The sequence below is a fragment of the Alosa alosa genome, chromosome 7 (assembly GCF_017589495.1).
Source record: "Alosa alosa isolate M-15738 ecotype Scorff River chromosome 7, AALO_Geno_1.1, whole genome shotgun sequence".
Classification (NCBI taxonomy): domain Eukaryota; kingdom Metazoa; phylum Chordata; class Actinopteri; order Clupeiformes; family Clupeidae; genus Alosa; species Alosa alosa.
The window spans coordinates 28,298,963-28,325,462 of NC_063195.1; the positions used below are offsets into that span (position 1 = coordinate 28,298,963).

Sequence of the window (26,500 nt, forward strand, 5' to 3'; positions counted from 1 at the left end):
CAAACACACACACACACACACACACACACACACACACACACACACACACACACACACACACACACACATGCTCTCACACACACACACACACACACACACACACACACAAAGCATGCACACACAACTCTTTCACATTTGTCTCTTTTATTACATCGACCTTTGTCTGTCTCACACTGCATTAGAACTTTGTATGATTCATTCAGAAGTAGTGATTCTTCATATGCTGTATACTGTATACTGTATATCCAGAGTGCAGCTGTGCAATGTTTCCCAAAACCCTGGTCACCTGAAATAAACTTCATAGAGCCTGTAACAGTTTTCATACTTATTTGGTAACTTGTGAAATCACATTGCACTGCCAGCAGCAGAGAGACAGAGCAGATGAGTCCTACTGTAGATTTGTGTGTGTGTGTGTGTGTGTGTGTGTGTGTGTGTGTGTGTGTGTGTGTGTGTGTGTGTGTGTGTGTGTGTGTGTGTGAGCAGGAACACAAGAGCAGAAGTACACTGGTTAAGAAGAGGGAGGGTTATAAAACAGAGAGAGGGGGGTCAGATGATGGGGGAGGGGCCTGAGGGGTGAACAGCTTGTTGTACTCCTCTTCAAACGACACACTCCTTAGCTTTTCCAGACCCATGAGCATCAGGCCACCCTGGGGAACCCACACAACGGGGGCGGAACACACACACACACACACACACACACACACACACACACACACACACACACATATGCACACACACACACGTGCATGCACACACACGCACACACTCACATACAAACACACACACACACACACACACACACACACACACACACATCAGCATGGCCGACCCAGTCGGACATCGTCGTCACTTACCACAGCCACTGACCACACCTTCCCTGTCTCTATTCATTTAGTCTTCATGGCATAAATATTCCTTAATCAGTCACTTTATACTTTAGGCTTTTACACTTCATACTTGGCCATGACTCATACAACCATAAACACTTATGAAGCACAATGATCTGAGCAATACCTCTAAAGCAAGAATGACAGAATGAAGACACACAGATACAATGAGACGAATTGTAACACTACCATCTTTTTGTGATCTTTCAACACACGTGCCTCCATGAAACTCTCACAGTGCATGTGAAAATGAACAAAGTACAAAGTGCAAATGCTGTACAGTTAAGTAGCATTCTTAAACTGAAGATTTCACACAAGACTTTACATTTCAAATGACACCCGACAAGAAGCAGCAGGGAAGAAAGTGAAAGACAAAAAAGAGAGATTGTACAAACGACAGAGGAGGAGAGGCTAACGCCTATGCTGGAGGGAAGACAGTGGAGAAAGAGTGAAAGAGTGAAACACAGAGAGATTGTACAAACGACAGAGGAGGAGAGGCTAACGCCTATGCTGGAGGGAAGACAGTGGAGAAAGACAGAGAGATTGGACAGAGGACAGAGGAGGAGGAGGAGTGGAGAGGGGGAGGCATGGGCAGATTATGAACTTTCGGGCCCCTGGGCCCAGATGTATTAAGGGCCCCACACTAATTGTCGTATATGTGGGAGGGGGGGTTTGGGGGTCCTCCCCCAGACATTTTTTAATTTGTTTGATGTGATTTCCTGTATTCTGGTGCATTTTGGGGATGGCCAATACTTTAATTCAATCAGATTCATAGCCTACATCCTGATTTGTTGATATTGAGGCAGTGATTCCATGCAAAGGCTTGGGCTTCAGGGCCCCCTGACCCCTTGGGCCCCCGGGCCTGGGCCTGGTAGGCCCGTCCAGTAATCCATCCAGTGGAGAAAGACAGAGAGATTGGACAGAGGAGGAGGAGGAGGAGTGGAGAGGGGGAGGTACGTACCCAGGTGAAGATGGAGAAGAAGGAGAAGGTGATGGCGGCACGGGCGGCGTCCCCTCCCTCACGCAGGGGGTTGTCCTCCAGCTTGGCCACCTGCCATTGGTTGGCCATCAGACAGAAGCCTACGAACCACATGAACGACCAGAAGGCTGCAGAGAGAGGGAGAGCAAGAGAGAGAGGGGGTAAAGGGAGAGAAAGAAAGAGAGAGGGGGAGAGAGAGTGGGAGAGAGAGAGGGAGAGGGGGTAAAGGGAGATAAAGAAAGAGAGAGGGGTAGAGAGAGTGGGAGAGAGATAGAGAGAGGGAGAGGGGGTAAAGGGAGAGAAAGAAAGAGAGAGGGGGAGAGAGATAGAGAGAGGGAAAGGAGGTACAGAAAGGAGGGACAGAAAGAAAGAGAGAGGGAGAGTCAAAGGAAGAAATTGGCGGGGGAGGGGGCCTAACCCCAAACGCCTAGTTTTCTCCCTTGTTTTGTCTCTGGTTTATATCCCTCGTTTTGTCCCTCACTTCCTGGGTCTTTCTGCCAGGATTAGAACACAGACGAGGGACACCGGGGACATTCAGGAAGTGGTGTCCATCACAAGGCTCCTGTGTGCCTGATGCTGCCTGCTGCAGAGGAGTTTGGAAAACACAATAATTGGAGCGCTGACATCTCCCCAGAAGGAATGAAATGTTCTCAGCGGTCTGCGTCGACCGGAATCAATGCTAATTACATTAGCGCTCGGTTATGTCTGAATGTGGTGTTTATTGTGGGCTCAGATGAATACTAGAGCATCGACCTCATAACACATTGAATCGTCTGTTGCTTCACTGCCAATAGGCTTTAGAGACTCTTCCTTTGGACTGTGCATCTGTCAGTCTCAGTGTGTGTGTTAGCGTTTGTGTGTGTGCCACCCCCGCCCTCACCTTGCCTGTGTCAGCACCATGCTAACACTTCTATTGTGACCGGACGGACAACAGCGTCTGTGTGTGTGTGTGCGCGCTGCCTGCGTGGAGCGCTGAAGGCTCCATTGTCTGCTGGTGCTCAGTTACTCTGCGCAACGGTCATTCATTATTCTTAATTGGCTGGCCGGAAGGGACACATTACCAGACGACGGTGCACAACAACCGGCTGCTAATGTCAGAGTCAAAGTCCTAAAAAAGCCCAGCAGGAGACACAACAGAGTTGGAGTCTGTGTTTTTGAACATGTATTGTGCTATCGCTATCATTTAGCTCACGACAGCATGAGGAACAGTATTGTGTTATGAATTTTGGTTGTCATTGCACATTCTTAGGACACATTAACTCCTGTAGACAAGCTTGTATTTTCATTTCAAATGAGTACAATGGAGTGACTGAAATGAACAACTGCGACATGAAAACAAAATGACACAAACATTATTGACATCTACTGCACCTATTGTACGTGAGATGCACGGTGGCAGTCAGCAGCTGTGTATGGTGAGGCATGTTAGCTCTATGGGAGAAGAGCAAACACAGTTGTGAACGGACAGCTCCAGCACAGCCATGCTGTTTGAGCCTCACATGTGTTGACAGAGGGCGCTAGCAACCACCAGAGCACCGGCCATCTTTCTTTTTTTTATATATAATTATATTTATTTGATTTCATACATGTAACAGAAATTGCTTATACCAGTACAGACATATTAACTATTATCAATTTACAATCCTACTCAGGCATGGTATTCACATTATGTTACTCATACACCCATGCACCTATATATACCTAGGACACCCATACCCATTCATACTCCATACATGCCTATATACCTGCTAGATGCCCTAGCACACACACACACACACACACACACACACACACACACACACACACACACACACACACCGGCCATCTTTCTAAACAATCTCCACTTGAGCCATACCCACACAAGCAGACAGAGAAGTCACGGAAAGTTACAACTTCACTAACCTTTATGCAACACATGGTGGACTTAACATTTTCATTCATTAGTGGGCAGTCGTGGCCTACTGGTTAGGGGCTTTGGGCTTGGAACCGAAGGATTGCCGGTTTGATCCCCGACCAGTGGGAATGGCTGAAGTGCCCTTGAGCAAACCACTTAACCCCTCACTGCTCCCCGAGTGCCGCTGTAGCAAGGCAGCTCACTGCTCTGGGTTAGTGTGCGCTTCACCTCACTGTGTGTTCACTGTGTGCTCTGTGTGTTCACTAATTCACGGATGGGATAAATGCAGAGAACAAATTCCTTGTATACGCAAGTATACTTGGCCTAGAAACCTGATTTACATTTTACATTATTTTGATTTACGATTTACAAATCGGAATTTGTGCTAGGTCTGTGATCTAATGTTTGGAGACAAATTTAAATGGTCCATTAAATTATCATAATTTTTCGACCAAACAATACACAATTTCAGCCAATCAGAAATGTTGTTTCAGGAGAAGTGGTCTATTTAGATTGGATTGAATTGGATTGGACATTTCTTCAACATATTATTGATCTGATTAAATGACCTTTGGAGCACATGCAATGAAATGCATATTTTTTCAGGCGAGTTTTGACGGTTGTACCAGAGACGCCGACGTCTGCCAGCACGGCCTTCTTGCGGTCCTTCACGCTGCTGATCTGGGGGAAGTAGATGTCGAGCGCCAGGAAGGCCAGGCAGGAGACGAAGGCCATGGTGCCCATGCTCACGGCGTAGTTGCAGGCGTTCTGGTTGCGGTTGAAGATGCAGTGCTCCTCCACCTCGTCGGGACGGTTCACGTAGCCCTCGTTGGCGATGCTGCCGAAGATGACGATGGCAAAGAGCTGCATTTGAGAGAGAGAGAGAGAGAGAGAGAGAGGGGATAGAGAAATGAAAGAAGAAAAGAGGGTGAATGGAGGAGAAACGGGTGTGCATAGAGAAACACAAGGGGAGACAACTATGTGAGCAAGTATTTCAGTGTTCTTGCTCTGTTGCAAGGGTTGAACATGATTTCATTAATCTCATTTAACAAGTCACGAGGGACACAAAGAAAAGAGCTAACAAACAAAGCCAAAAAACACCAAAGCATATGAGAACATATGATAACACCACTGTGCATTTCAATCTAAACTTCCAACATCAGTTAAGTGCAGGTGTCAGAATGAGTTGAAAAAATAACCACAAACTGATAAAAATGTCAGTTAGCCAACGGCTCAAGGTTCCTCTTCCAAGGTACCACTTCTGCTGTGCAGAGAACCCACACTAGCATGCGCCGCCTTCACACCATGACTCTTTAAAATACAGGCCAATATTCTCTTGTCAGATAAGGCTTAGTGAAATGTATTTTTGGCTCAGTACCTCAATTTCATTTGGTTCTAGTTTAAATAGGCCTAGCTAAAATATGAGAACAGAGTGTCTATAGCAACAACTACTGCTGCCAGAAATCCATCTCCAAGGAGATAGAGGAGATGGATTTTCATTTGAAGTGTCGCCTGAGGAAACCCCCCTACATCACAGAATGTGCCAGTTTGTGTTTGAATGTGCGAGTGTGTGTGTGTGTGTACCATCGTTTGGGGATTAGCTTGTGTGTGTGTCTGTTTGTTGTCTTCCCCTGCAGGCATGTGTTTGTAAACAGTGCTGTATGTTTTGTCATCCCCACATGTCTCTTGCTCTGCCTCTCTGTGGGCAGCAAATAATCACAGGGTGCAGAGGTGCACAGGGGGTGAGGGTGCGTGTGTGTGTGTGTGTGTGTGTGTGTGTGTGTGTGTGTGTGTGTGTGTGTGTGTGTGTGTGTGTGTGTGTGTGTGTGTGTGTGTGTGTGCGTGTGTGTGTGTGTGTGTGTGTGTGTGTGTTGGAGTGGGGGCACTCTAGTGGGTTTGCAGAGCTCTCCTGCTGTGACTTTGGCTCCACCGAGGTCACATACAACTGATTGTAAAACGATGCATGCTGCTGTACCGTCTACAGTGACCCGCCTCACTGGTCCCAGGTGCAGAATTCTTAAATAGCCTCAAACTGTGTGTTTGTGTGTGTGTATGTTGGGGTGGGGGGGGGGGTCCTTCATTATTTTTAATGTAACATATACTGTAGACATATAGCATTTTAAAACAGGACTTCAATTTCCCTTATTGTACAGTCTCTCTTTTTATCTGACCATCTCTCTCTGGCTCTGTGTGTGTGTGAGATGTCTCTGTAGCTCTATCAGAGTGAAACCCTTGGGTCCCATCTGGTTGGTCATTGCCCCTCCACCACCACACACACACACACACATTAGGGGTCCTTCATTATTTTTAATGTAACATATACTGTAGACATATAGCATTTTAAAACAGGACTTCAATTTCCCTTATTGTACAGTCTCTCTTTTTATCTGACCATCTCTCTCTGGCTCTGTGTGTGTGTGAGATGTCTCTGTAGCCTCTATCAGAGTGAAACCCTTGGGTCCTATCTGGCTGGGTCATTGCCCCCTCCACTACCACACACACACACACACATTAGGCCCTCAGTGAAAGAGCCAGGAGGATGGAGGGATAGAGGGACAGAGGGATGGAGAGGAGGGGGTGAGGAGGGTGGGAGGGAGGTCTATTTTTAGTCACTCTGCTTCTCTCTCTCCTGCTGCATCATTGTGGAGGACTGCAGAGAACTAAAGGGTCAGCCTCCATTTACAGCAGCCGTGCATGCGTGCGTAAGAGAGTGTGTGTCGTCTCTGTGTGTGTGTGTGCGTCTGTGTGTTTGTGTGTGTGCATGTGTATGTGTCAGAAGTCATTTCCCCCATGCAAATACAAGATGACTCAATTCAACAGTGACAGTGAAGTCAGAGGCCTACAGGAAGAGATGCATAATCAGTCCAGCATCTCACTTGCCTAGAAGTACACCATGCAACAGCATACAGACACTGGCAATGCAATGATAACGTATTTATATTTAGCACTAAAACATAGGAGGGGTACCGACCAATCCCACATGAATGATGATTCCATCCTGTGCAAAATACTTTTCTCTTTAGAAGAGCAGAGAACAAAGTGGCCATCTGTTTTATAAACCAACAAGAGCTCATTAACTTCCACCAGTTGAAAGAAAAATTGTCATTGAGAAGAAACCAGGCAAAGTTGCCACAGTTTTTCTGAAATTTATGTTGATTTTGTCCCTAGAATTAGGTTAGATTGCCTTGAATTTGTTCATAGTTTCTGTCTTAAATCTTTTGGTACACACTCTGTTAGGCGTATATGTTCAGATAGTTTGGAAGCTGAGGTACCCTGGAAATCCAGAGTTCTCGCGAGAGCACAATTTGAATTTGCTCAGTGAGTCACTCCGGCAATGAGTAATGATGCTCATTACCTATGCCCATGGAACCGAGCTGCACCAATCACATCGGTGGATCTGATATAGGCGGGCCAGAGGCGAGCTAAACAGATGGTGACAGCGCTGCAACGCCGTCGAAGTCCGGAATCAGTCAGTAAACATTGGTCGTAGTGTTATCCAATTGCGTGCATTGATATTTTCAAATGCATGCTTGGTGCCACTTCTCGAGTTGGGCATTTTTTATTATTCATAGCCAGGCCCTTAAATCTTTCTAGATTTGGGTCTGGATTTCCAGGCTAAAGCTGAGGAGCAATAGCCTAGAAATCTGGACGCGCCCCTAGCGGCAGCAAATTACATTTGCTGCCAGGGCTAGTCTAGCAACTCTCCGTTGGCTTGTGAGCTCCAGAAATCGAAACTTAATCAGGCCAATGAAATCGTGTATAGAGTCGTTTGGTTGGCTTAACATAATGATTGATGGCAGAGTTGCAACAATTGCGTCCTATTGCGTGCAGAGGGAATTTGAAAGACAACTGATTATCCCGCCCCTCGGACTGAGCACTGCAAACGGTGAGTGCCCAGACCCTACATTTTAATGTGGGTCTGGCTCACCAGGCTAGAGGAGCAACAGAGGAACATCTCCGACTCTCTTGCTGAGCCAGCCCCAGTACTCACTCCCAGCATCAACACCTGATGGTGCTGATGGTTTGGCCGTAACCCTGAGACACAGCAGGTACAGCCATCTGATGCCACACATGGGAGTCTGCAGTACCTCTCACTGCCCTTTTTAGTCTCGTTGAGTCATTGGGTCTGTTTTACTGTCTCTTTGTGTCCCTGCGGTGAATTTGTCACGACCCTGCCGGCACATTTCACAACAGCTTGACACATTCTGACTGAGAATGGACTGGCTGCAATGGAATGTTCTAGCTACCTAAACAAACAAACAAACAAAACACTTCCGGCATGCTCTGACGGAGACTGGGTCCTCCTATTCACCCCCAGGGACAAAAGTGTGCCAGTACCCCCTTCTTATGTGTGTAAGTGTGTATACTTTTGTGTATAAGTGTATACAGCTTTACAGACGGTGTCCAGCATCAGGTGTATAAAATCAAACACACTGACAGGAAGTCTTCACCGACAGACATGAGGTGTTGAATGAGCTATGGAAGATGGCATCACTGCGAGATGGCGTGGCGTCCACACACACACACAGGGCCGTGGGGAGACGCACCCACGGCTCGCCGGTCCGCTGCCGGACGCTGGTGATGACTCATCCTGGCCTCGCCATCTGACAATCAATCCAACAGACACATTTCTGCTTGGCAACCACCAGGAGAGTGTGATAGGATGAATGCACAGGGATGGGTTGGGTGCAAGAGAAAATGCCCCGTGCTCGTCTTTTCAAGGTTTGCATTATGCTGATGCATTACAGTGACAGTGGGGACTCGGGACATTCCGGTGCCTTTGGCTTGATGGAGACATTTTTGGAAAGGTCTTCTCTGGGTTCAGGTTAGCAGCAATGTCCTTTGAGATATGGCTTGACAGGAACCCACCCTACACATGCACAAATTAATACCCAGCCAAAACTAAACAGGGAACATCATCACCCATTACTGATCATTTGACTGGAACAATTCCTTGCAGTTATGCCATAGCCTTCAGAGAAATACAGAAATACTTGATGGCAAAGGAGTGTCTGTGTGATAGACAGAGAGAGGGGTTGGGGGGGATGGTAAATCCATATTAATGCTTATCACATTGGAAAATGTTGGTTGGATATTCTATGAGCATGTGGAGTACATGCTGTTTTATATATATACACACACACACAGACACTGAACAGCACACACACACACACATGAATACATACTGTCCTAAAAAGCTGATTTCAAATGCACAAGCGTGCCCTTGCATCTGGGCCGGGAGTCTAAATGAGATCAGTGGCGGTTTGGGCCAGGCCTGCCTGTTCTCTGATTGGGGGAGATAAATGCTCTCTGTCAGAGCAGAGCAGAGAGGAGGGGGATGGGGGGGTGGGGGTGGGGAGCAGGACTGGTCTCCTCACATGGTCGCACTCAGATTGAATTACCATGCTATTTATTTTCTTCTGCAGCCAAAAATTAAGGGCCAGATAGGAGGGGGGAGAGAGAGAAAGAGAGAGAGAGACTGAGAGAAAGAGAGAGAAAGTGCTTTGTTCATTTGTATACAAGATGCTATTTTGTCCAGACACAAGATTGATTCTCTCTGATCTCATTCCTCTTTCTGGCTCTATCCTCTTCTTTCTGATCAAGTGAAGGACTTTCTCGCTCACCTGTTGATGGTGAGGTGGCTAACTTCTCTCCAGTCCAATTGTATCTCTCCTCACACACACATAGACACACACACACACACACACACACACAGATAGAGAGAGAGAGCTTCTCCCCTGGCTGCATAACTCTCTGAGGTCCACATGAAAGCAGGCTTTGTGGCGAGTCCATGGGGTCCTGATCTTGTGACCATCATTTGACAGATGAGGGAATTTCACTTTACACATTAGATTAGTAATGTAATGTAATAGTAATTAGTTATGTATGTGTGTATGCATACCTACATGCATTTGTGTGTGTGGATGATGCCAGGTGTGTGGGTTGTAGCCTATGGAGTGTGCAGCATACATAACATGCTTGTTTCAGTGCATAGTACTTTACTGTGACTCATCTTTTGCTTTGAGTCATAACTGTTATTTATTCATAAGGATGTGTGCCTGTTTGAGAATGTTTAGAAATGTAGTTGTATGTGTCTTCATTTAAATTCCAATATTTTCTTAAAGAGTGTGCACACATTTGTGTGGGAGTGTGTCAGACAATGTGTGTGTATGTAAGTGTGAAATGTGTATACTTATGTGTATTGCTTCTTTGAGTGTGTTGCTAACCATCTACAGTATGTGTGCATTTAGTGCGTGTGTGTGTGTGTATGTGACACTACAACAGTCCACAGGTCTGTCCAGCTGCGGAGATCCGAGTCTGCTGAAAACCCCTCTGAGACATCAAGGTCATTAAGCACGAGTAAAATCAGGTTTCTAGGCCAAGTATACTTGCGTATACAAGGAATTTGGTCTCTGCATTTATCCCATCCCTCAATTAGCGAACACACAGTGAGGTGAAGCACACACTAACCTGGAGCAGTGAGCTGCCTTGCTACAGCGGTGCTCGGGGAGCAGTGAGGGGTTAGATGCCTTGCTCAAGGGCACTTCAGCCGTTCCTACTGGTCAGGGATTGAACCGGCAACCCTTTGGTTTCAAGCCCTAAGCCCTAACCAGTAGGCCACGACTGCCTCAGTCTCCACAAGGGGATGCATTAGCACGAGTTAGCACTGCAGCCCCAGGCTGTCAGAGACTGGAGTGGTAGTATCAGTGTCACTTCATGTGACGGAAGTGTCTTGACACTAAAGCTTTACATCCGACAGTGGAAGTACGTCCAATGCCAAGGGCTAGGTTGAAATTCAATGCTGGTTTGCCTTTCTTTCTTTCTTTCTCTCTCTCTTTATTTCTAGGTCTTAACTTCCTTCCTTTTTTCTCTGTTGGTGCGTCGTCGTCAATGTGTCACCGGGGACTACTCGGCGTTGCCATGGAAGCTGCTAGGCTGCGCTAATGGCGCTGAGGGGAGTGGAAGAGGCAGCGTCCTGACGACGGTGTCACAGTGATTTGTGTCCCAATCCTCTGCAGAGTGGGCTGGTAATGGATGCGACGCGACACGCTACAGGGGGAAGATGTTCGTCGCGCAGGGGGAAGAAGATGTTTGTCGCGCAGGGGGAAGAAGATGTTCGTCGCGCAGCGGGAACAGCCCATTGTAGCAGACTTCAAGTGAGCAGACGGGCCATTAGAGAAGATCTTGGTGCTGACAGGCCTATAGAAAATGGGTGGCATTTAGAAAGGTGGTTTAAGGTGGCCTCTGTTCGAATGAGGACAAGGCTTGGCACAAGATCAGCACCAAATTAAATGGACGGGCCAGGGACCAGCTTCCTTGAAATAAGATGTCCTCAACAGTCACTGAGCACAAGAACAATTATGTCAGCAACACGAGCTGATGTAGCACTGACTAAGAAGATATTTGTCGAAATCTTGATTTTTTTTTTCTGTCAGAAGTTAAGCTGCTGGTCTTTCCAAGGAAAGAGATTATAAATGGAAGTGGACATCAAAGATCAATTCTTCAGATCAATACAAGCAAGCAGGCTCCCGGTTTGCTGTGTTTAACCATGCTGATGTGTTATACTGTAACATCAGAGGCCACACAGGACAAAGCATCACAATATCTTTTCATCTTTCTGTCTCAATCTCCATGTGTGTGTGTGAGTGTGTGTGTGTGTGTGTGTGTGTGTGTGTGTGTGTGTGTGTGTGTGTGTGTGTGGAGGCGAGTACAAAGAGTACAGTGGTAGGCCTTAGTAATGACTGTATTGTAGGCTACAGCTTGCAGGTAAGAATGCCACTGAGACTATTGACCCAAATGCAGTAGCGGCAACCCTCTGCAGATGCAACTGGCCCAGAGCACAGCTCTGATCAATATGAATAAATACAGTAGTCTCTAGCTCTATAGACCCTTTCAACAATAAAAACAAAAACAATGCTTGAACGTTCTATTTGGGCCCCAATCTACTTCCTCTGCATTAAGATAACATATGGAATGTTAAAAAGGAAGTCTTATGGGGCCAACTATGATGCTGATAATGGAACTCTCTTGAAAGGGTCCATAGAAGTGGAATCACACTACTGAATATTAGTTTTCATCTTCTGCAAACATCAAACAGTATGTAACAAAGAGATAAATATATAAAACAGATAAGACATCTGAGTCTGACCAAAGATTATCGTGTTTAATTTAATTTCAGGGAACGATGAAATCATTTATAATTCTCAGGCAAAATGCAATTTGTGGAAAGGAATACTGATGAAGGGGGTGATCATCTTTAATCGGGTTAGCGTAGGCCTACTGTAAACTTGCAGGACTAACAGTCCTCACCACAGGTCTCCATACATTCACTGATTTACATGTGTAAATGATGCCAAATGCCAGCCTATATTCCAAATAACTGAAAAGGCTTTGCAGTATATATATTTGTTCCACAAAAGTAAAAATGTATGGGCACTGGTGTGCAAATTTGGAGGAGGGCAAGAAGTGGTTCTCTGATCAAGTGGTATTTACCCATATTTCTCTTTTATGTCAAGGCACTGAACAGAGACATGAAGATGTGATTCTAAATAAAGTATGAGACAGAATCTGCCTTGTGTGACATGGAAACCAATGTGCCAACTGTCCCACGCTTACTCATCATGTCACTTACAGTTTGGCCATTTGGGCCTCTCTGCTTTCATAACTCCCTTCACTACAATGCCTGTCTGCACACACACACACACAAACACACACACTTTCTCTCTCTCTCAGATACATACATACACACACACACACACACACACACACACACTTTCCTGACAGGGGAGTGTTGCAGTGCATTCCTCAGGTCTACCCGCGTGCTTGGAGTTAGACTGTGAGACTAACGAGCTATTAAGGGGGTTACACTCAGCACAGTTTTGACTCCGAAAAAAAAGGACAAGAAATCCTTCACCTGAGCCTGTGGTTATGTGGTCTGGTCTTCCACTTCCTACAAGAAATTCTGCTATCATGCTGTCAGAAAAGGGAACATTTTTCAAAAAAGCACTGGTGGTTTGTTTGGGGAAATAACTTCACAGCCAGTACAGACTACTTGAACTGTGAACTGTGTTGCCTTACAAATCAATACTCTGGTGCGTCCATCAATCCTGCTGCCACACCCTATTTAGAGGGACCGCACAGTAAACTATGAATGAAGGCATCAAAAGAAAACATGAGGCTGTGCGCACACACACACACACACACACACAAACTAATGACAGATCGTCTGAAGGCTTCCCCTCCCACCTTGTAGTCACTTACTCAGTCACTGTCACAAGTATTTCATTACAGTGACATGACGAGCTGCCAAGAACAGAATCAGCGACGGACTGGAGAGGAGAGAAGTGGAGGAATGGAGACAGGACTGGAGAGAAGAGAAGTGGAGGAATGGAGACAGGACTGGAGAGAAGAGAAGTGGAGGAATGGAGACAGGACTGGGTAGCAAGCAAGGAGGACGCTACAAGGGAAGCCTGCTCTCTCTTGTCCCCCTCCTTGTCCCCAACAACACACACCTGTACATGAACATCTCTAAGCTGTCTGCCTACATTTAAACCCTAAGTGGTCCATGTGTGATCCTTAGAGGAAATGATACTACTGACTTAAGTAAATTATACATTTGTTTTTCATCTATCTATCTATCTATCTATCTATCTATCTATCTATCTATCTATCTATCTATCTATCTATCTATCCTTTTCTGTGACTCACATTGTGACACATCCTAATTGACTCCTCTCCTTACCAGAGCAAAGGAGAGAGGAGAGGTGGTACTGAGCAGTGCTTTGTCTGTGCTCACCATCTCCCAACATGGCCATGCCATTTGATTCAGAGGAGCTTCCTGTGGTGACCACATCAAGCTCTACTGGGATTTCTTTTATAAGCAGACACTAATTACAAAGAATGCATACACCTACGTGTTACGCCAATCAAATCCTGAAGATGGATACAGTAATCAGTATAATTCCAACGTGAGAATGAGAGTGAGTGTGTGGGTACATCATAGCCCAAAGAATGAGAGGGAGTACATCATGGTGCGAATTACAAGGTGGTTTGATCCTCCATTTAAGACCTTGACTTTATTGTTGTACTGTCAAAGTTCTATGTGTTAATGTAAGGGAAAAAGCCAATTTCCAAGTATACCTGTACATCCTCGTCTATACTGCATATATGTGTATGAGTGTATACCGTGTATGCATATGCATGAGTGTATACTACAGTATGTAGGCATACGTATGAGTGTATACTATGCAGCCATATACTTATGAATACCCAGGTTTATGTAACCAAAGAGTGTGTTCAAGTCCAACATCTCATGCGATCCATGGATTCCCGTTTGTTCCTTGGAGTTTGCAAATGGAAACTGTGATGTCACAAGACACTTCCCTCCAGCCTCCCTCCAGGGAAAGAGGTGTGATTTTGAACACAACATGGAGAGTGTGCAGTGCACTCACTGATAGAGCTCAACTAAGCATGGCTCACAAACAGCCCTTGGGTCCAACAGGTGGGATCCTCTCATTACAGTATGTGCAAATCTGGCATCGGCTAACCTCTCTCTGTTTTTCAGTGTCTGTGTTCAAATAAGGCTGAATCTCTTTAAGAACGCGATAAGTGTTTTTATATGATAATAACCAGGGGGGTTACTGGTCTCAGTTGCCTTCATTTCAGATCCTCACTACCACAAATACTAGAAACTGGAAACTGAAAAAATTGACCCATAATGTGTCTTTCTACAGCAAGTTTTGCTTTACAAGTACTTTAATGTGATGGTCCTGACTTCTATTGTATATTGTTGTAAATATGATGTTTGGTATTTTAAATTGAAGGTCAGTGTCCATAAGGAGGCATTAAGGATTTACAAACTTGCATCAGCAAAATGAAATTCCTGTTACATCAATATAGTCACATGACCTACACAGATGCGTGTCTCTGACTTGCAAGTGCTTCCTAAACTGCTATAGCAATACACCCAGACAAACTAACTATCATTTTTAACTAGGCCTAATTAGTGATTATAGAAAGGTATTTCACTGATTAATCTGTCTGCCACCATGATATTGGCGAAAGTGTTCTTGTATGTCTTTAATATGAATACAAAAACATTATCCTTCAAAAGAAAGACCTATACTACAGTTAGGCACATTGTATGACGGCGTTATCACCACTCCACAACTACCAGAGTCAGAGTTTGCTGTAGTCAGAAAAAATCGGTAGGCCTACCCTATAATGAAACGTCGTGTCGTCGGGTCACTTCAAAACGCCTGTGGCGGTAGCGCACAGAAACTAGATGACTTCTCTGACAGATTCGTAGGGCGGCGACAGAGCCTCCAACACGATACAATAACATAGTCAATGTTGGACACAATAATATCAATATGAGTAGGCCTACTGAATTCATCGGAGGTACCTATACACATTTCAGCTATATCTCACCAAAACTCTGCTGTAGATCGGAAAGCTGGCGTTAAGTTGACAACATGAAAGCAGCATGCTGTGTCCACACCATGCCTTTAGCCTATACCCAGCGCAATATGGATTCTAACTGGTTACACCGTGAGATCCCGACACAAAATAGGCTAATGATGTAGGCTACAGCTTAAGGTCACCCACAGCACTCGATGTTTACAATATAGGTCGGACAGGCTAACCTACACAGCCAAGGCTACGTATTGGATTGGAACGAATCTCACCCAAGACACTATTCGGAGAATTGTGTGAGGCTGCTGGACGAATGTGATAGGGTCGAAGGCTCCTCCTGCCTTCCCCGCTCCGTATGCCATCCCCTCCATCTTCTGCCTGTCTGATGTCTCTCCTGTCCGGATTCGGTGCGAGGTAGCTCCGCGGCCAATTGAAGCGAGCTCGTTAAGGACGTGCCTTTCTTGTCCTCGCTGTTATCAGTTCTTCGGCTTTACACAAACAACGCTACTAACAGCTAATTAACCAATTATTCACTGTTCTGCAAAGCAGCTCTCTTTCTCTCTCTCTGCATGTAGGCTACGGTATCCAGGAGCACAAATCGTTCATTTCACACTGCCTCCGATTGGGTCTGTTGCCTTTACGCACTGTCGTTTCCCTCTTGCTCTCTCGTGATCCGAGGACAAGGACTAGGAGAGGGGTAGGCGAAGGGGTTGTAAAATGTCGAAGCGGCGAAACCGGTGGCAAAGCGCTCCAGTGCTCACGCGCCTCGCTGTCAAACCGTCGGGCGCGCTTTTGACAAATACTCTCACGCGCGCCCCCAACTATAGCGAGTAAAAAAAAAAAAAAAAAAAAAAACCCACAGGACTCAGCTTTGTGTGACAATGTGGATTAAATTGGAGGGAGACGAGAAACCTCCTGCAGTTGGTAAGATGAGAGGAAAAATCCTCTAGGAGGTCCAAAGTTATGCTTTCACATTACCAGGATGTTTTCACGCATGATGTCTCACAACGCTGCTCAAGGAAGGAAGGAATGGAGTAACCCGAGGTAGGCCTACTCCTCATGTGTTAGTTTGTGCCTTTAGAGCCAAAGATTTAATTAGGCCTAGGCTATCCCTCTGAATTAATATGCCATTTGGACACAGGTTTAAACCTAACCAAAACTACCCTGGTTACATCCATTTATTTGGAAATATTTATTCTATTGGAAATAAACATAAAATGACGGTTACAACGTTAGAGTTTTGTGAGCTCTACTGTGCGCTACACTGTGACCATGTTGAGCAGCAACTGCCCTGGGACCGAACATGACCCAGTGCGTAACACATAGAACCGTATACAGCGTAGGCTACACAGTGACCTCTAGTGGTGATGCTGATTTATAAAATTAGATCAACGTAGACTAGACGTAGACGCCCCTTAATGTACGTCAAATACACTACTAACCAATGATATTGCCACATTTTCTCTCTGTGGTTACTATGCGACGGATTGTATGCTTGAGCTACAAGGAAGATTGTGCGAGGGCTGGAGAACCGATGAAGCTAAAAACAAATGGTCTAGCTTCTAAGTGTTCAAGGCTGCATTTGTGTTTCTTACTTGTTCCCGGCAATGGTGAAGTTAAGGGCAAAATGCATTCTCGTTGGTAAGGACACTCGCTTGTCGCTAGTTTGTCAAACGCCGATTTTCAACATGCCTGATATATTATCAACATGCTAACTGCAATCATGCATGTTAGCTGGAAGTTTGACTAACGTTAAACGTCAACCTCGCCAAGTGTTGTTCTTCAAATGGTGGCCGACAACACCTGCTATCTTATCAAAGTGGATGTTAGGGAAATGGGAAATGGTTTGATCCTTTGGTGATGGCTTCCTTTAGCCGAGCAACTTATCAGTTAACGTTAACGCTAGATAATAGAACAACTGACATCCTACTTACATTCACATGTATGGAGTTGCCAGACGTTTTTTTTTTATATCCAAGGCGAAATTGAGGATCGGTGTTCAAGCTATCGGAACTCCCCCTATTAGATAGCTGCTACATTGCAAACCTTTCTAAACCCCTCTCGAATATCTTGGCTGCAAGTCAGTTTCGGTCATCGTCACTAGCCAGTACGGTTAAGTAGCCTACATTCATTTTTAATATTCTTTACAACCATATTTTGCTATTCAGTAACGTTAATGTAAGACTATTAATACGAAATTGCCATAGAAAAATGTATGAACATCTACTAGTACAAATAATGTTGTCACCCTTCCCACCCACTTGTCCTAGAGAATCTTCCTTTCTCCCCGGTGCGTTCTTATGATGTTAACACAAACTGTGCTTGCAAGGCTACTACTGCGTATGCTTGTCTGCCTTCACAGGGGATGCTGCGGTAGGGAAAAGCGCCTTGTCCCAGATGTTCCGGAGCGACGGCGCCCATTTCCAGAAAATGTATTCTATGGTGAGACAAGGCTAAAACATACAAATGTAACGCAGTCAGTGGTTGGAGGGTCGGACTAGGTGTAGCCTTGAAGCCCCAGTGTTTAATCTGAATGGTGAACATGCGTTGTCAACCTCAGTGCAGGTTGTTTCTTTGTTTCAGTTACTTTTGATTGTGTTAAAACTTAGTCAGTTGATCAAACAATGAAGGCCTGACTGAATGTAGCGGTAGAGTTGGACACAAGAAGTACACAAGAATGCAGTTAATGTTTCTCAAAGTGTGGTCCCGGTCCGCGAGCAGACGTGGTAAAATATAATATGAGTTGTCTGCAATATTGAACCAACTTGTATGTAAATCCAAACAGTTCTGCAACACTGCCTATGTAAGCTACGTCAGTTACATTACCATTAAACCGTTAAAAGCTCTCAGTGTCAGTAGGTGGAGGAAAAAGGTACAGCTCTGTCAGCACAAGGTTGTGCTCCGGAGAAACCCCCACCCCCATAGAAATGTGGTATTGACGCACCAGTCCCAGAATCTCATGGAACGTGGCCCCTCACATAAAGCCAGGACTGCAGTAATCTTCACTGAGAGCAACGCAAGGCCTCGTCTGGTCTGCTGTGGCAAGGATGCTAATTACTAGCCTAATATAAATAGTAAGGGTCTGCCTATACCTTTGCTAAAAGTTTTATTATTATTATTATTATTATTATTATTATTATTATTATTGTAGACCAGTGGATGCATCACAGGAAGAGATGAGGAAGCTTAAAGTGCTGTTAGATATTAAAACTAGTGCAACCGTGTTCTGACATTTTAGACCTATGACATGTTCATCTTTTGGATATTTTTGTAAATGAAGGCAACAAGTGGTGCTTGTCGGCAGTATTCGTTATATTTTTGCACATAATTCCCCCCACTGTTAGTGTACGTCTGGCTTTACCTGCCCCGTGAGGTCTAGTGTATCCTTCATGTATCTCCTGTATCTATACAAGCTGCAGCGGGGTGGCGTATACCTGCTCCCTCAGGGTTTGCTGGTGCCTGCTCCAGGCTGTGCAGTCTGCAGTGCGGAGCACAGGCTTATCAGCCGCGCCAGGTCCAGGATGCACATGGCTTTGGCCTTAGCATCCGAGGAGCCTGAGCAGATTGCAAAAGCTCCTGTCGATTGCCTTGGGTAGGTAGGGGCAGGGGAAGGGGAGGGGAGGGTGGGCTAGGCAGCTCTGCTCGCGTCAGCAAGGCTAGAAGGCTGCAGGTGACAGGAATGTCAATAATTAATACAAAGGCCACGGTAATCAGTGTGTGTGTGTATGTGGTGTGTGTGTGTGTGTGGATGTGTGTGTGGATGTGTGTGTGTGTGTGTGTGTGTGTGTGTGTGTGTGGATGTGGATGCACTAAAGGTGTTTGACAAGCTGGACGTGCTCCGCAGCACAAAGAGCCTTCAGCGACTCCAGGCTTGGGGAAGGAAGGAGAGGTGGAGGGGTAGAGGAAAGGAGAGAGACAGAGACACACGCACTGTGCCTTGATTGGAAGATTGAGGTTGAGGTTGAGGTGGATGAGACAAAGGAAGAACATTTCAAGTCATATTTAGATTATAATGAGTTTGGAAAGAGGATTTAATCAAATGTTGTTTTTTAACCGTTGAGACGTACACAGACACTCTAGCTGAAGAGAATGTGTGTGTGTGTGTGTGTGTGTGTGTGTGTGTGTGTGCGCGTGCGCGTGTTATGAGGGGGCTGGGTGGGTGGGCATCAGTGATGCCAGCAGAGGCCTCGGGCTCACCTCTAAATGCCAAGCGGCTCATTACGGCGTCTCCAGCACTGCGCCCCTCTCCTAACGACGGCTCATTGGCATTCCGGTGAGCAGCGGCCTTGTTAGCCGCGCACCGGCACCACCACCACCACTGCCGGCCGCCATCTCAGAGGCCGAGCTGCCGATCTCGCAGCGCCATCCCTTCGAGGGTCGAGGGCTCGGCTCGACTCGGCTCGGCTCGAGTGACATGGCATCTGCTTCTGTCGCCGCTCGCCTCACCTCATCAGGTAAAGCTAATGATGTCAGCGGGAGCAGCGACAACTCCGAGCAAGATTGGCAGCTCCGGAACAGCTGTTAGCATTTGAACAGGTCGGGGTGTGCGCTTTACACAGTCCTGCTGATTGTGTCATTGGCATTTCAGACCACCAAGCACCGCTCTTCGAGTGTGTCAAACTTACTCCTCTGTAAAGAGCTAAGTACCTCCCGAGCACTAGAACAAGCAAATATAAAAATAAAAATACATGCTGCTATTATTGTTTGGGGGGTCAAACTGATCAAATGTCCACAAATCCTGTAGAGGCAAATATACGTATAGGACACTTTAGTGTTCATATTCAAGACTCCCTCAATGTGTGTAATTCATGAACTATCATCGGAGGAAGCAGCCAGATTTGTGTGATTGATCTGCTCTGTGTTCACACACATATAACTATGACATCATAATGGCTCTCTGGAGGACCAGACGGAGGGGCGATGACCCAGCTTAGTGTAATTGATTGTGTAGCAGAAAGGTTTGTGGTCACCAATACAGTTTAGCTTAATCTTAGCCTTGACCTCATCTGTTGAGATGTCAAATGGCCACTGGGCACAGGGTGGAAAATTCCACTCAAGCTTGGTGTGTTGTGGTTCTTGCCAAAAGCGAACAGAATTCCCTAGTCTTATAAGCCATTGAATGCCTTTACACTATATCTCTGACCAATGTCTTACAGACCACAGGAGTGGAGTTGCTGACAAAGTGTGTGAACATCCCGAACACTAGTGACAGTGTGGTGAGTGTTCTTCACTGAACGTAGTTCTGTACAGAACGTACAGAACGTTCTACACAGATCGTGCGGATATATTGACTGAATGTTACAATAAGTGTTACGTGTTAGAAACCGTTACGCATCATGTACCCTACCTGTGAGCAAACACAGTTGACCCCTGGACTCTGTGTGTTCCTCTGTTCATCTGGGTAGGAGCTGTACATCTTCGACTCGCCCGGGAAAGAAATCTTTGCGGAGTTCTGTGAGAAAATGGTATGTGTCCTTGTTCTCCCAATGTCACATCTGGATTTATGTTTTGTGTTCCATCAGCAGTAAATATCATACACATGATTTGATTCATTGTTCTCCCTTGGGGACTTGAAGGCTGTACATGAAAGCATGTCATGCACCAGTCTGTCTTGTGTTAAAAATGAATGGACGGCATATGCCCCTATTTATTTGTGTGTGTGTACTCATTTACATCTTGTATGTTCACTCATCTGTGTGTGTGTGTGTGTGTTTTCTGACTTTTAGTGGGGGCAGCCGTCGGTGGTGTGTGTGGCGTTTGACATCACCAGCACGGCGTCCTTCAGTAGCTGTGGCCGCTGGCTGGAGAGGGTGCGGGCCCTCTCCCAGGGCCTCCAGGTCCCGGGTAAGAGACGCCCCAGCCACACCCTGCCCAAGCACACCACCCAGGGGTCAACCAGAGTTCAGCTGCCACTCTCTCACCTCTCCCTTGTCCAACACTTAGCGCAACTACTGACCTGTGCCTTGTCTGGTGATAATACATTTCCCAAGCCGGATGCATTCTGTACGCAGTAGATCAAAACTCCTTGTCTCTGAGAATAGGAAGCACAGTGGCTTGCACTGTCATAGACTATTCAAGCCAATCAGCAGAGAGGAGCAGAGACGGGTGTGATTTGATTGGCCGCTGAGCTCAAATATCAATTTGATTGTGGACTGTGCCTTTAATAAGTCTGGCAACCGTTAACAGTACAGATAAATGTAATATCAGAATTGTGAACTAATATGAGAACTGTCTTCACAATACTAATGTGTACGTGTGTGTGTATGTGTGTGTGTGTGTGTGCGTGCCCTGGACAGGGGTGCTGGTGGGCACCAAATCAGACCTGTCGTCACGGAGGGAGGTGGAGGCGACCGTGGCCCAGGAGTGGGCTCAGAGCCAAGGGCTGGAGTACTTTGAGACGTCCGCCGTGAGTACACACACACGCACACACACACACACACACACGCACAGAGTGCAGCTGTACTGGCGACTCAGACGATGTCTCAGTGGTACTTTGTCTCAGCTGGATGTCAGGGTGTCCTTTAGCAACAAGGACGACGTGCCAAATCCAAATAGTCACTTCGACCGTTCTGTTTTTGACCGTGGCCGCACACTGAACTGAAATAGTTGGACGACAGTGGACGTCACTGTTAATCCACGCACTGAGCGGGGGCAGCCTACCTGTTGCCAGTAGAAGACAGGAGGAGTGATATGTCGTGAGGGGGGGGATGGAAAAATCACACATTCCCACGTATTCTTTCTTTTAGGGGGGAGGGTTTGGAGCAGCAGTCTCTGCACTGCTATAATCGAGTTGCGGCTGTCTTCTTCATCACATAATTATGCTGGTTTAGCACGACGGGACGCCAATGTGCTAGCTTTAAATCGAGTTGTACATGGAGGTGGCTGGATGGAGGTGCTCTTAAGTGCCTACCTGTGCATGTGGGAAATGCCCCTCTCTTGATATGAGTGTGTGTGTGTGTGTGTTGCAGAAAGAGATGGAGAACTGCGATGCCCCGTTTGTCTGTCTGGCCCAGGGCTTTCACGCTCTCCAGAACCAGATCGAGACCGTCTAGAGTATCTTTTCCCCCTTAGCACACACTACACACTACGAACACACACTACACACTACGGACACACACTACACACTACGGGCACACACTACACACTACGGGCACACACTACACACTACAGGCACACACTACAGGCACACACTACGGACACACACTACGGACACACACTACACACACACACTACGGACACACACTACGGGCACACACTACACCCTTATTTATTTTTATATGGACTGCTTGGAACATACTACGGCGATGACAGTGTTGGCTACAGTTGTCGTCCTAGTACCTTACATACCAAAATGATTATATACAAATGTTTTGATATAATATTATACATAAATGTATGCTCTGTCAGATGTTTTGTAATTCCTTTTGCCTGTGCCACTACCCACATCTCGGTGAACCAATTAAAGGTTTGATTTGTCTACATGTATGTTTGTAGAGTTTCCTTTCTTGGCACTGTATGTAGGTCATCAGAGTGTATTGCATAGATGTCATGGTAGCTAGAGAGTGGTCGACTGTGCCCTACATAAGACTGAGAAATGTCACCAAATGTTCTGTAGAATAATAATAAAAAAAAGTTCTGCACATACAGTAGATGTAGCTGAGATGGTAGTGAATACTGACATCACCCCGGGGCAAAGCTGAGCTCTTGTCTCGCAAGTGAAACAATATGGCCGCTTTATTGTGTGACATTTTCCCGGCGAGACATCAAGTCCTCTCACTGTGCATGTGGGACTTTAGGGCTCACTATCATGACTGAGTCTTAGAGCAGCCATTTTCACAAATTGCAGTGGGACAGAGAGAGAGAGAGAGAGAGAGAGAGAGAGAGAGAGAGAGAGAAAAGCAGGACTACAGTTTTTAATTTCAAGGTTAATTCCCAAACAGGGTCAGGAAGCATTGTCCCGGTTCGCCTCTTGTGACTCGAGTCGCCTTTTCAAGGGCTCCGGTCCACTCCAGAGAACAACTATCGGCCGTTTAATCCAATTTCACAGGCTCCTCCTTCTCCGCCAGTCAGCCCGCCTTCCTCTCGGCAGCCGCGGCTCAGAAACGTGCAAAACGAGACGAACGCCAAATGTCTATCATCGTCCACCACTACTGAAGCCTCAGAGTCTGTCAGCAAATACACCTCTAAGTTAAATACCACCGAGGAGGAACATATGGCAATGAATATGCTAATCTGTTTTTTGTGTGTGTGTGTTAAGATTGTGGTCATGAGTTTAAAGGCTATACTCACAAATGTGCCTTAATAATTATAATTACTGTAGGCTGTTTAATTCAAGCCCACTTGACACACTCGCACACACTGAGAGGTAAATGTTGTTTCTATATGTTTGGGGGTTACGATTATGAATCAATGTGTCCCAGCATGCCTAAGCCTAATTACTGCACACGAGAGACAGGCTGAGTCAGAAAGAGATAGAATCGCTCCTTTAAAATACCGCTCGCATTAAATACTCGCTGGCTTGGTCCAGCTCTGTGCTGTGGCTAGCAGGGGGCCCGACAGGCTTTGCACCGAGGCGGTGAGTCAGCCAGGCCACACGCTGGGGCCTGGAGGTGAGTGCGAGGGCAGGGCAGCTCCCAGACCCGTCTGGCCCAGCGAGGAGAGCCTTGGCTCGGGCCGCGGGAGGCAGCGTCCGGCGTCCTGGCATGGGAGTGTGGACGTGCTGGGCTGGAAGGGAGACACCCAGACTGTCCTGTGGATTTTTTTTCCCCCTTGGCCTGGCAAAGCAGTGGGCCAAGTGTAGGCACTCACGTGGAAGTACGGACATGTACACGTACACGTACACGTACACGCACACGCACACACACACACACACACACACACACACACACACACACACACACACACACACACACACACACATGGCCATGCTGTTTGAATGACCAACACCATGCTTGAATGAACTGCTGTAGACAGACACTGCAGCAGCACCCACCTACGAGTTGAGCTGCATCAAGAGACACCATCACCTGCACCACCACCACCACCATCAGTCCAAAACAACCTCAAGAGAAAAGACTTGAGCATCGCATGGCAAACCCTATCAGAACCACACCACTGACTCCTGTTCTGGCAAAGTGTGTTAAAGACATAGGAAGTGTGTGTGTGTGTGTGTTGGGAGAGGTGGAGATGAGTGGGGGAGAGTGGTGTGGAGAGGCTGGAGAAGTATGCGCAAGGTATGGCTGCAGTGTACTGCACGGCTATTAGTATTCTGCACCTGCTCTGCTCGCTTTCTCTCGCTTGCTTGCTTGGTACAACACACACACACACACACAACCCAACACAACTCTCAGTACATCTAATCACCATCAGAGGGAGCAAGAGCCCAAGCTTTATTAGGCTCAAGTGGGAGAGAGTGCTTCTCTCCAATGTCTCTCGCCCCTTGCTCCATTGCTCAGGCAGTGTGTGGTATGCATGTTAGCTTGTGACATGGCTTGATATTTCCACAGGTTGACTAGCGTCCATGCTCATGGTTCTCTCGCCTCTGTGACAGTGTGTGAGTGAGTGTGTGTGTATGGTGGCTCATGACCAAAGAGTTTGGAGTGAGGGCAGTCAAATTAGCCTACAAAAATAAAGAGGTTAACAGTGAAGTCAGTGGTTTGGTTGAGCTGCTGAGCTTCTCACCAAAGCTACTTTTGTTTGTGGTCAAATGCTAAAATGAATCTGAGCCACACATTAACAGGGCGATCAGTGCCTCAGTACCTCAGAACCTCAAGCCTCAACTGTCCCTGTGTTGTATATCACGTCACACACACACAAAAACTGTATGACCCGATTACTGTGGTTCAGGAACTAGGCTGAGGAACCCTACTGAGCCTCCTTTGGAACCAAGTTCCTGGCTCCTTCTTGCTTTGAATGAAGGAGTCCCCAGAGCCAGTCTATGGCCGTTTTTAGGTCTTCAGGTCCTATTCTGGAATAGCCTATGGCCTTCATACTTCTACACTCTCGCCCTTCTCCCCATGATCAATCCCCACCCCCCCCATCCCTTTTTTTCTGTCCCTGGTCCACTCCACTCGCACACTCCCCCTCCTCTCCTCCTCACTGATCACACCACGCTGCAGAGAGCCGCACTCACAGCTTTGATCCGCACACCAGGGAGGGAGGGGGAGAGACAGAGAGAGAGAGAGAGAGAGAAAGAGAGAGAGGGAGGCAAATGCTCCATATTCAAATGCCAGCAAAAATGTGGAGGCTAACGGATTGTCAGTGACATCAAATAATTGGCAAGGACACAGACACACAGGCGTAAGCACACACACACACACACACATTCAAACTAAAAACACTCCCTCTTTCTCTCTCACACACACACACACACATACAGACACACACAGTGCCCCACAAAACTCTCAGCTTGAATCAAACTCTGTGCCAGCGTGACTTCTTTTCTCCTGCTAGCGAGATTACACCAACCTCTAAACAGATAGCACTGCAGCATCAGAATGCCAATAGACATCCTGCTAGCTAGATTACACCAACCTCTAAACAGATAGCACTGCAGCATCAGAATGCCAATATACATCCTGCTAGCGAGATTACACCAACCTCTAAACAGATAGCACTGCAGCATCAGAATGCCAATAGACATCCTGCTAGCGAGATTACACCAACCTCTAAACAGATAGCACTGCAGCATCAGAATGCCAATAGACATCCTGCTAGCGAGATTACACCACCTCTAAACAGATAGCACTGCAGCATCAGAATGCCAATAGACATCCTGCTAGCGAGATTACACCAACCTCTAAACAGATAGCACTACAGCATCAGAATGCTAAACAGATAGCACTACAGCATCAGAATGCCAATAGACATCCTGCTAGCGAGATTACACCAACCTCTAAACAGATAGCACTACAGCATCAGAATGCCAATAGACATCCTGCTAGCGAGATTACACCAACCTCTAAACAGATAGCGCTGCAGCATCAGAATACCAATAGACATCCTGTAGGACTGGACTATGCTCTGCACCGTGATGGGCCCTTTCCACAGACCACAGAGGAAGGAGTGATAGCGGAGAGAGAAGTCGGACATTCTGAGCAGCTGTTGTCGTAGAGTAGGCCCCACGTTGTCCACCTCCTTCTCTAGACTAGTCCATTGCAGTAATGGTGTCACATTTTCCACTGTTTCTACAGAAGCTATAAGCCTTTGGCTTTCAAGCAATGTTGTGTCCTCACTTGGAAACAGCATGGAGCAGAAAGGCGGACAAGTATATCATGCAGTGGATGTGGTTTACCTCGAGATAAAAGAAGAATGTATATGAATCGG

At 46.4% G+C, this 26,500-nt stretch overlaps 2 protein-coding genes across 2 annotated transcripts in view; one reads left to right on the forward strand and one right to left on the reverse strand.

Moving 5' to 3' along the window:
- The window catches only part of LOC125297044 (synaptogyrin-1-like), a 20,040-nt gene extending 3,881 nt beyond the window's left edge, over positions 1–16,159 (reverse strand). Inside the window, exons 1-3 of the mRNA XM_048247189.1 lie at positions 15,448–16,159; positions 4,387–4,624; positions 1,849–1,994 (exon numbers count right to left, since the gene is read on the reverse strand). Of these exons, the coding sequence (XP_048103146.1) occupies positions 1,849–1,994; positions 4,387–4,624; positions 15,448–15,546 (483 nt within the window). The 5' untranslated portion in view covers positions 15,547–16,159. The remainder of the gene's footprint in view (positions 1–1,848; positions 1,995–4,386; positions 4,625–15,447) is intronic.
- Positions 16,160–16,662: 503 nt separating this feature from the next.
- On the forward strand, positions 16,663–22,305 carry ift27 (intraflagellar transport 27 homolog (Chlamydomonas)). The gene is made up of 7 exons (XM_048247190.1): positions 16,663–16,816; positions 17,538–17,617; positions 20,332–20,391; positions 20,581–20,640; positions 20,902–21,019; positions 21,472–21,581; positions 22,144–22,305. The coding sequence occupies exons 1-7, from the start codon at positions 16,783–16,785 to the stop codon at positions 22,225–22,227; spliced, it is 546 nt and encodes a 181-aa protein (XP_048103147.1). The 5' UTR covers positions 16,663–16,782; the 3' UTR covers positions 22,228–22,305.
- Positions 22,306–26,500: the final 4,195 nt, after the last annotated feature.

Excerpts from the sequence above, each read along its gene's own strand:
- ift27 (XM_048247190.1), top strand. The coding sequence starts at position 16,783 with ATGGTGAAGTTAAGGGCAAAATGCATTCTCGTTG. Across the intron at positions 20,392-20,580 it reads CGAACACTAGTGACAGTGTG|GAGCTGTACATCTTCGACTC; the intron begins GTGAGTGTTCTT and ends TCATCTGGGTAG. Across the intron at positions 21,582-22,143 it reads AGTACTTTGAGACGTCCGCC|AAAGAGATGGAGAACTGCGA; the intron begins GTGAGTACACAC and ends TGTGTGTTGCAG.